The sequence below is a fragment of the Rhodotorula toruloides genome (genome assembly GCF_000320785.1).
Source record: "Rhodotorula toruloides NP11 unplaced genomic scaffold Scaffold12, whole genome shotgun sequence".
Lineage (NCBI taxonomy): Eukaryota > Fungi > Basidiomycota > Microbotryomycetes > Sporidiobolales > Sporidiobolaceae > Rhodotorula > Rhodotorula toruloides.
Window position 1 is genome coordinate 120,906 of NW_015622972.1, and position 9,581 is coordinate 130,486.

At 62.2% G+C, this 9,581-nt stretch overlaps 4 protein-coding genes across 4 annotated transcripts in view; 3 read left to right on the forward strand and 1 right to left on the reverse strand.

The window, feature by feature from the left end:
* Nucleotides 1-137: 137 nt before the first annotated feature.
* On the forward strand, nucleotides 138-2,570 carry RHTO_01143 (cell division control protein 7; the record flags this gene model as incomplete). Its single annotated transcript, XM_016414826.1, has 8 exons — nucleotides 138-684; nucleotides 747-918; nucleotides 978-1,071; nucleotides 1,126-1,748; nucleotides 1,812-1,894; nucleotides 1,962-2,111; nucleotides 2,170-2,377; nucleotides 2,432-2,570. 8 exons carry the CDS (start codon nucleotides 138-140, stop codon nucleotides 2,568-2,570), a joined length of 2,016 nt encoding a protein of 671 aa, XP_016273047.1.
* A 175-nt stretch (nucleotides 2,571-2,745) lies between these two features.
* Nucleotides 2,746-3,880, reverse strand: RHTO_01145 (uncharacterized protein; the record flags this gene model as incomplete). Its single annotated transcript, XM_016414828.1, has 5 exons — nucleotides 2,746-3,110; nucleotides 3,171-3,468; nucleotides 3,530-3,634; nucleotides 3,708-3,782; nucleotides 3,860-3,880. 5 exons carry the CDS (start codon nucleotides 3,878-3,880, stop codon nucleotides 2,746-2,748), a joined length of 864 nt encoding a protein of 287 aa, XP_016273048.1.
* A 357-nt stretch (nucleotides 3,881-4,237) lies between these two features.
* On the forward strand, nucleotides 4,238-5,114 carry RHTO_01144 (uncharacterized protein; the record flags this gene model as incomplete). The annotated part of the gene is made up of 3 exons (XM_016414827.1): nucleotides 4,238-4,339; nucleotides 4,398-4,695; nucleotides 4,759-5,114. The coding sequence occupies 3 exons, from the start codon at nucleotides 4,238-4,240 to the stop codon at nucleotides 5,112-5,114; spliced, it is 756 nt and encodes a 251-aa protein (XP_016273049.1).
* Nucleotides 5,115-5,809: 695 nt separating this feature from the next.
* Nucleotides 5,810-9,581, forward strand: part of RHTO_01146 (argonaute family member) — a gene marked incomplete at both ends in the record, with an annotated part of 3,921 nt that continues 149 nt past the window's right edge. The window contains 14 exons of the mRNA XM_016414829.1: nucleotides 5,810-6,090; nucleotides 6,153-6,210; nucleotides 6,301-6,519; nucleotides 6,583-7,400; nucleotides 7,464-7,532; nucleotides 7,589-7,893; nucleotides 7,957-8,104; nucleotides 8,172-8,530; nucleotides 8,587-8,645; nucleotides 8,701-8,904; nucleotides 8,966-9,080; nucleotides 9,134-9,224; nucleotides 9,281-9,367; nucleotides 9,432-9,513. Of these exons, the coding sequence (XP_016273050.1) occupies nucleotides 5,810-6,090; nucleotides 6,153-6,210; nucleotides 6,301-6,519; nucleotides 6,583-7,400; nucleotides 7,464-7,532; nucleotides 7,589-7,893; nucleotides 7,957-8,104; nucleotides 8,172-8,530; nucleotides 8,587-8,645; nucleotides 8,701-8,904; nucleotides 8,966-9,080; nucleotides 9,134-9,224; nucleotides 9,281-9,367; nucleotides 9,432-9,513 (2,895 nt within the window). The remainder of the gene's footprint in view (nucleotides 6,091-6,152; nucleotides 6,211-6,300; nucleotides 6,520-6,582; nucleotides 7,401-7,463; nucleotides 7,533-7,588; nucleotides 7,894-7,956; nucleotides 8,105-8,171; nucleotides 8,531-8,586; nucleotides 8,646-8,700; nucleotides 8,905-8,965; nucleotides 9,081-9,133; nucleotides 9,225-9,280; nucleotides 9,368-9,431; nucleotides 9,514-9,581) is intronic.

Here is a 9,581-nt window from a genome sequence, read left to right on the forward strand (position 1 = left end):
AGCTTTGCAAACAGCATCTACCCAACGCAAACGAGTGCAATGCTGTTGTGCGAGTCACGTGCAGCCAAGTTGACCTCTCCTCGTCGAGGTTGGCTTCGTTCGCTCAACTCCTCTCTCGCTTTCCGCTCGCTGTGAGGATGACTGCGACGGCGCCACTCGCGCAGGGACACGCTCTCAACGTCCCTACGCACCAGCGCGTCACCCGCTCCGCTTCCAACTTGCGCAAGCAGATCCAACCCAGTTCAGCCAACTCGGACGACGACGACGGCATGCACGACGAGGTGGTCCTCGCGCCGCTTCCCAGTCGCTCGCAGGATGAACAGCTGAGCTCCCAGACGCGGCGGCAGCTCGCACGACCGGGTTCGTCGACGTTGGATGAGCGCGTCTCGGACGCGGAGGGTGTCGCGGGTCAGGCGCTCGCTGAGGCGGGTCACGGGCGCGGCAGCAGCTGGTACGGGTCGCAGGACGAGTCTATGGAGGCGGACGGCGCAGCCAGTGTCGAGGACGAGGAGCTGGAGGACGAGGACGATGGCGAGGGCGAGCAGGAAGAGGAGGACTCGGATGCAGGGGACGATTCGCGGTCAGAGGGCGAGCTGCAGGCTATTGGGGCAGAAATGGACGCGCTGGAACAGGCGGTGCCGGGCTTGCTGGGCAAATACCATCTCACCGACCGATTAGGCGAAGGTGCGCTTTCATTCGCTCACTCGTCTACCTGTGGGTCCTGACCCTTCTCCTCAAAATTGCAGGCACCTTCTCCTCCGTCTACAAGGCAATCGACCTGCAGAATCGCTCTTTCAACAACTCGCAGTGGAAACCGGTCGAGCGGAAGGGCAAAGTCTACGTCGCCGTCAAGCGCATCTACGTCACGAGCAGTCCCGTACGCATTCACAACGAGCTCGAGATCCTCCACGACTTGCGGTGCGTTACGCGCTGAACATCTCTGGAATCGACCTCGGCTGACTTTTGTCCTTCTTCAGCGGCGCTCCGAACGTCGCCTACCTTATCGACGCAATCCGTCACGAAGACCAAGTCCTCGCCGTCATGCCCTTCAACCGGCATCAGGACTTCCGAGTGAGTGGCTCGCCGTCGGGAGTCGCGTGTCGTGCTGAACAAGCGTCCACCCAGACATACTACCGCACAGCTTCCCTCCCTCTCCTCCGCTCCTACTTCTCCTGCCTCTTCCGCGCCCTCACCTTCACTCATCAGCTCCAGATCATCCACCGCGACGTCAAGCCCGCCAACTTCCTCTACGACGTGACGACCGGCACCGGCGTCCTCTGCGACTACGGTCTCGCACAGAAGATCGGCGGCGACGAGTGGTTCGAGTGGAAGAGCGACTGCTTGCATTCGCTGCCGGGTCCGAGCTACGGCGGCCTCGAAGGACGAGCGCGCGCTCAGCGGAAGATGGAAAAGAACCCGAATGCGTGTCCCGGGCTGTGCTCGGGTCTGCACGGCGTGCGACTCGCCAAACCGATCAGCTTGTACGAGCAAGCGGTGGCGATGGAGAACGAGTGGGAGATGTGGGATCTCAAGATGCGGGACAAGGAGGACAGAGGGCAGACGGTGACGGACGAGGACTGGGACGCGCTCGAGGCGTACAAGCCGTGGGAGATGCCGCCCGGGTGGCGGTCTGATATCAAGCGCCGGATCCAGGAGCGGCAGGAGTTCTACAAGAGCTGGCGGCCGGCGCTCTCGGTTGCAGCGCAGAAGGCGAAGCAGAAGCCGGGCTACCTGAAAGAGGACCGCAGGTGCGTACAGGTCGTCGATTGTGCTGTCTCCGGATTGTACTGACGCCCTCCCCTCGATTGCAGGCCGAGCGTGCGGGCGAATCGTGCCGGCACGAGGGGTTTCCGTGCGCCCGAAGTCCTTCTCAAATGCCCCGACCAGACTGTCGGTACGTCTCGAGCTTCGCCCGCTGTCGCAAGTACGCGAACTCAAGCTCTCATCCTTCTTGCCCGCAGCCCTCGACATCTGGTCGGTCGGCATCATCCTGCTCTGCTTCCTCACCCGCCGCTTTCCGTTTTTCAACTCGAGCGACGACACCGAGGCGCTCGCCGAGATTACCGCCATCTTCGGCAAACGCAAGATGGAGCGTTGCGCAGCCTTGCACAGTGCGTTCGGTAGCCTGCTCACCCGTCGACCCTCCCGCTCACTCTTCTCTCTGCGCAGACCGCACTTTCCAAACGAACGTCCCGGACTACGACTCGCCTCCGCACGCCAACCTGCACGCTCTCGTCAAAACGCTCAACCCACCCATCATGGTCGAGAACTCGCCTGATCCCTACGGCCCCATCCCAAGCCCCGACGAGGAGATCAACAAGTGGTACCCCGACAGCGACCTCTACCAGGTCGTCGACCTCATGAAGCGCTGCCTTGAGTGCGTCGCCACAAGACTTGTCAGGCGCCATAGCTGACTAAGCTCGTCGCGCAGACTCGACTGCACGAAGCGCTGGACCGCGCAAGAGTGTCTCGAGCACCCCTTCTTCCGCGGCGAGTACGACATCGGCCTCGGTCGTACCGTCTCCCGCGAGTCCGCCTACGCCGCCATCGACAACGAGTCGAGCGGCTGAGGCTTTTCGACGCTTCGCTCTCGCCCTTCTCCCGCATCGCATCCGCATCCGCAGCTCACCTGTTGTCTTTATCTTGTTGGAGGTAACTCGCACGCATCATTTTGGAAAAGCGTTTGGACCGAAACCCAAGAGAGGCCTGCTCGTTGCACAAACGGGATAAAGAGAGTGTGATGCACTATCGAAGCGACTCCTTCAGCTTGCCCTCGAGACTGCACTCCTCGTCAAACTCGTCGCGCACGTCGAACGAGATCTGTTGCGTCTGCTGGACCTTGACTTCGAGCGGGACCTGGACGCCGCCCAGAGTGCCGGTCTGCGAGGTTGTCGGCAGAGTGTGCTGGTGACTGCGCCTGTCGCCGACTCGGAAGGTCGAGAGCTTGACGGCGCCGCCTGCTGCGTCGCCAGCGTTGCGGCCGAAACCGCCTCGAGGGAGCGTCGGGTTGAGAGAGTCGTTCTCGCGCGAGTTCGAGAGTGTAGACGCAATCGACTTGCGAATAGAAAGCGTCGTGTACAGGGAGATGCCGTGCAGGGCCGGAAGAGGTACTGCTCTCTTCTAAAGCGTCAAAGAAGGCTCCGCGCAGAGGTCAAGGGAAAGGGACGCACGCCAGAACGCCTGGCCGATCGAAATAGTGTGGAAGTCGGTGCTGTGCGAATAGGCTGTCGAGAGCGACGCGCCAACAAGTGACATGATGGAGGTGTATGCCGCCGTCTGGAGCGCGATCGTGATGAGCTTCTTGGCAAGGCCTTCGGTCGTCGCGTTGAAGCCGCCGAGGTTGGTGATGCGGCGGTGAAGCGTGTAGGCGAGTGCGACCGAAATGAAGATGTCGGCGCCTGCGCTCATCCAGAGCCAAACCGCTTGGCAAACGGTAGGCGGGATGGGGGTGTTGACGTTCTTGATGAGCTGCGGAGGACAAGGCGTGAGATTCCAATCAACCGAATTCGAGGATAAGAGCGAAGCTGACCAGGAAGCCCATTGAGCTGTACAGGACCGAGCCGAGGAGGCCGCCTAGGATGACCAAGCCTGTCAAGCCGTAGAAGACGTAGCGGTGGGTAACACTTTCCATCAGCTGTGTGAAAAAATTGAGCCATCAGCAACACTCGAAAGCTGTAAGGACCGAGTCGCGTAGGGACGAAGCGTACCGCGCCAGTGCGAACAAGGAGAAAGGCCTGGCAAACCGCCTCCGTCAGACCAGAGAGAATCGGCAGAACATTGCTCTGCGGAGGGCTGCATTGGCAACAGCGCGGAACGTCAGCCGGACATGAAGAAGCGGAGGCAGGGGGAGAGGACGGACCGTCATGACCTCAAGGAGCATGGCATCCGTGGGCGAGCGGTCTCGTGGACGGTCTGCGTCCTCCTTGTGATGTGCCTCGGCGTGAGCTACGAGGAGATTGTCGACACGGGTGTGTCGCAGCTGCGAAGCAGCGCGGAGCTCTATGCCGGGTTGGTCCGCTCCCCCCTCCGTCCCTTGCCTTCACATGTGCTGACGTTCCGCACTGTCGCCACGGTAGCCCACCACAGAGCAACGTGTTACCGATCCTCTCTGGTCTGACTGAGGCGGTTTGCCAGACCTTTCTCCTTGTTCGCACTGGCGCGATACGCTTCCTCCCTGCGCCGAGTGATTCTCATGGCTTACTCAGCTTGCTGACGGCTTGAGGTGCTCACACAGCTGATGGAAAGCGTCACCCACCGCTACGTCTTCTACGGCTTGACAGGCCTGGTCATTCTGGGCGGCCTCCTCGGCTTCGTCCTCTACAGCTCAATGGGCTTCCTGGTCAGCCTCATCTTTCGCTGCTAGAGTCTTGACCAGACTCACGTCTCACCTGCCGCAGCTCATCAAGAACGTCGACACCCCCATCCCGCCAACCGTTTGCCAGGCGTTATGGCTCTGGATGAGCGCGAGCGCCGACATCTTCGTCTCCGTCGCCCTCGCCTACACACTTCACCGCCGCATCACCAACCTCGGCGGCTTCAACGCGACGACCGAAGGCCTTGCCAAGAAGCTTATCACGATCGCGCTTCAGACGGCCGCCTACACCTCCATCATGTCGCTCGTCGGCGCGTCGCTCTCGACAGCCTACGCGCACAGCACCGACTTCCACACGATCTCGATCGGACAGGCGTTCTGGCGTGCGTCGCTTTGCCTCAGTCTTTGCGCGCAACCTTGTTGGCTGACTGTTTCTCACCGAGCAGTACCTCTGCCGGCGCTGCACGGCATCTCCCTGTACACGACGCTCTCCATTCGCAAGACGATCACCTCTACGCTTTCGAACTCGCGCGAGAACGACTCCCTCAACCCGAAGCTTCCCCGAGGCGGTTACAGCCGCAACGTTGGCGACGCAGCAGGCGGCGCCGTTAAGCTGTCGACGTTCCGAGTCGGCGACAGGCGCAGTCACCAGCACACTCTGCCGACAACCTCGCAGACCGGCACTCTCGGCGGCGTCCAGGTCCTGCTTGAAGTCAAGGTCCAGCAGACGCAACAGATCTCGTTCGACGTGCGCGACGAGTTCGACGAGGCGCGGCGCTCTCGTGGGTCGAGCGTGACGTAATGGTGGCGTACCTCGTCGCTTTGGGCGTCTTCACCTTGGTCGTTGCTCCTCTGCCTCCAGCTCGGCTAGGTGACTGCTCGCCATAGCCTCGACCACGTCTAAGTGCCTGTGGAATCCGACATTGAAGCTTGGCTGACGAACGTAACGTTGGGCCCAAGTGATCCTCGACGGGACTCTCGCTCGAGTCGCTTCGAGACGCTGGGTCGCCGCTTCCTGCTCTCCCCAAGCTCTGTTCAGCCCATTATAGCTGCCGGCATCGGCTTGGAGCTGCCTCAGATCGCTGTGCCGTCTTCTCGCTGAAAAAGGCGCTTTGACATCCAGCTCGTCGCCGTCTCCTAGCCTTGCTCCGCTCGCAACGCTCCTTTTGTGATTGCGGACATTCTACGAAGTACTCGAAGCCCGGATGTGCGCCGACCGAGTCCTTTGCAGCTCAGTAAGCGAGCGACACTGCCTCCTCACGCTCGTTTGACGTCCCTGCGCCGTCTTTGCCTCGGTGGCCTGTATGTTGAGCCCGCATATGACTTAGTAAGGCTATAGGAAACGCGGTAGACCATTCTGAAGCCTTTGCGAGCCCTCGTCGAGATGTCAAAAGTGGACGCGACTTGACATTGTGATGAAGTGGGGCAGCTCTCCTTCTCTCCCTTCACTTCGCTCCTCAACAAGCTCACGCGCGCTCGGTCGACAGTTCAGACAGCATGCACGGCCGTGGTGGACCTCCCTACCAGTCCAGGGGCGGCGGCGCAGGGTGGAACGGCGGCGGCGGGCGGGGAGGAGGGGGAGGAGGACGAGGACGCGGTGGTGGTGGACGCGGCGACTTTGGAGGGCAGCAGCAGGGTGGAGCACCTCGTCAACAGTCTCCGCCGCGCCCTGTCCAGCCACCCACGACGAGGCCCGTCACTGTCGCCGCTCAACAGGTCACTCTCGGACAGGCAGCTATGCCTGAGCCCCTCACTCGCCCGCACTACGTTGTGCCCGAGTGCGTCGAACGGTCTCACTGGAACGCGTCGGGCCGAGCTGACCAGGCAAATTTGCGCGCAGACCGGCGAACTCCCTCCAGCTCAGCACCAACTGCTTCGACTTGACCGTCTCGAACAATGTCAGCAATTGGTACAAGTACCAGGCGCGTCCGCTTTCTCGCATGCTTACCGCCCCCTTATGCTGACGATCGAGCACTCGGCGCCTGCAGATCGACATCATCGCCGACGACCGCATCGACGCCCAGGGAAATGTCCGCCCTCCTCGCGGCGCGCCCCCCAAAAGCGTCCTCCGACTCGTTTGGCAGGAGCTTGAGCGTCGCGAAGCGGCGAACCCGACGCACTTCGGCGGAATCCGTCCCGCTTTCGACGGGAGGGCGGCGGCCTACACCAACAGGCCTTTGCCCGACCCTGGCAACGGCGTCATCCGCGTGAGTGATCGGCCTTCTTGACGCTGACGCTTCTATCCTCACTGACGCTTTCACCTCGCGCAGATCTCCGGCATTCCCGCCCCCGACCGCCCTCGCATGACCTTCACGGTCACGATCTCCAACGCCATCGATCTCCCGCTCGCCTCGCTCCGCTCCTACTACCTCGGCACCGGCAGCTTCTACTTTGGCGAGGTCGCCGAGGCCCTCCAAGCCCTCAACACCATCATTTCGCAAGGCCCGTCCGCCGAGTTCTTCGGCACTCGCACCTCCTTCTTCCCGACCGATTCGGCTGCGCGACGCCTCGGAGGCGGCATCAGGAAGGAGAGCGTTCGCCTCAATGGCTACATCGAGCTTCTGCGCGGCTGGTTCCAGAGTGTCCGCACTTGCGAGCGCGGCCTGCAGCTGAACATCAACACGACGTCGACCGCCTTCTTCCAGCCCGGTACCATGGTCGACTTCGCGGCGGCCTACTGCGAGACGAATGGGAGGAACGTGCGGAACGGCCTCAACGCCCTCATCGTCGGTCGCTTGGACGGCCAACTCATGACGAGCATCAACCGACTCGTCTGCAAGAAGATCGAGGTGACGGTCCGTCGCGGACAAGGCGCGCCTCCGCTCAAAATGAAGATCCGTGGCCGCGGTATCCTCGACAAGCGCCCCCGCGACCACCTCTTCATGACGGACGTGGGCGAGACCAACGTCGAAGAGTACATGGAGAAGCACTTCGGCGTCCGCCTGCAGTACCCCGACTTGCCCCTCGTCGAGGTCCGCCCCACCACTGTTTATCCCCTTGAAATGCTCTGGATCGACGAGGGGAACAAGTACCTCAAGCGTCTCTCGCCGCTTGAGCAGGGCAAGGCTTCGGACTTCGCCACTCTCCTGTGCGTCACCCCATTCTTTCATCGTCATAGTATCGCGATTGACGTTCAGATGCGCTCTCTCAGCCCTCCGCAGAAGCTCGCCGCCATCCTCAGCGTCCGCAGGGACGTCTACCGCACGGTCGTCGAGCCTCAGTGCGTCTCCCTCGCCTCGCTCTCGTTGACTTTGGCGCTGACTTGCCGCTCTGCAGCCTCGCGAGCTTCGGCGTCCAGATCGCCCCGGTGCCGAAGGCCATCCAGGCTCGCGTCCTTCCGCCGCCCGCAATCGAGTACAAGGACTCGACCTTCCGCCCGGGCGACAATCGCGAGAAGCAGTGGACGCACGTCGACCCGGCGAACGGCGAATGGAGAATGAACGTGAGGGGCAGCTTGGCCGCCGAGAACTTCATTGCCGGCGCAAGCCTCGGCTCGTTCGTCGTTGTCGTCCCCTCCGAGCGCGACGTCCAAGCTGTTGAGACCTGGCTCGACGCTCTCTTCCGCGGTGCCCACAGCTTCGGTCCGTGCGGAGAACTCCTTGCAGCTGTTCGTATGCTCACCCTCCTCCTTGCTCGGACCGCAGGCATGAACCTTAAGGGCTGCCCCTCGCTTCCGTTCCCGCGTGACGTCTTCTTCGTCCGTCGCCCCGGCACCGACCCCGCGCGGACCGTCAACTCTGCGGTCGAGCAGGCGAGGAGTCTCTTCGGGAGGACGCCCGACATCATCTTCTGGTGCGTCGTTCTCAGAACCGGTGGCTTTCCCTGCGACCGCATTGACGCCTGTATTCCACGTTCGCAGGCTTTTCACCGAAGCCAACTCGCCCGACTACAGCGAGTTTAAGCGCTCCGCGACCTGCCAGGGAATCGCCAGTCAAGCCATCCAGCAGTCGAAGCTGCGCACGACGGGCGTGCAAATGATGATCAACTGCGCCTTGAAAATCAACGGCAAGCTCGGCGGCCACAACCACCGTCTCGACCGCGACACCGTCGGCGGCTTCCTCCGCGAGAAGACGCCGATGATCTTCGGCGCTGACCTCACGCACGAGCCGGATCAGCCCTCCGTCGCCGTCGTTGTTGCTTCGATGCACAGCGCGAACGTTCTCTACGAAGAGGCCATCGCGGTCCAAGGACTTCTCGAGCCGACGCCTGCCGCCGCCTGTACGTCCCTCGAGCTTCCAAGTCGCAGACCTCGCGCTAAAGACCCTCATTGACAGCCGCGGGTGCCCGACCCAAGAAGCAGGAGATGATCACGAACCTCGAGGAGATGGTCTTGGTGCGTTGACCCGCTCTCGCGACGCTCTCCTCGAACTCAGACTCTGGTCGAACAGTTCCTTCTCCGCCGCCGCGCCCTCTCCCTCCGCGCTCTCCCTCCCGTCTCGATGTTGATGTTCCGCGACGGCGTCTCCGAAGGCGAGTTCGCGACGGTCATCGCCGTCGAAGTCGACGCCTTCCACAAGGCCTTGCGCCGCTTCAAGACCGACGACGAGATGCGCAAGCTCTTTGGCCCGGCGCTCGATGCATGGAACCCGAAGGTGAGATCGCGAGGTTGTTCGGGGCTCATCGCTCACGCTGACGATTGTATGCGTTCGACAGCTCACGGTCATCGCGACGGTCAAGCGTCACCACATCAGGGCCTTCGTCGACGGCAGGCAGGTGTCGAACATCCCGCCCGGCACGTTCTTCGACAGCGGCGTCACCGACGCGCGTAGTGCGTGAGCTCCTCGTCGATCCTTGTGCTCATGCTGACGGCTGGGCGCGCAGGCTTCGACGTGTACGGCGCGGCGCACCGTGCCTTGATTGGGACTACACGCGCTACTCGCTACATCGTGCTCCACGACGAGCACGGCCTGTCGTGCGTCTGGCTTTTCTCCACCTCCGACAGCTCGCGCTGACGAGTTCCACCTGCAGCACCGACGACGTCCAGCAGATCGCCAACTCGCTCTGCCACTCATACCAGCGTACGAACAAGGCCGTCTCCTTGCCCGCGCCCGTCTAGTGCGTCTAGTCCCTCCGCCATCCTCCTGCTTCAATGCTAATCCTCCCTCTTCCGTTTACCCAGCTACGCCGACCTCATCGCGAAGCGGGTCCGCCCGTGGTTCCTCCCGCACGACGACACGAGGTCCTCGTCCGGCCACAGGGACGCGCGAACTGGCCTGCACAATCGAACTCAGCCTCTTCTTCTCTACCGGCTCTCCTCGCTGCCCCCCCC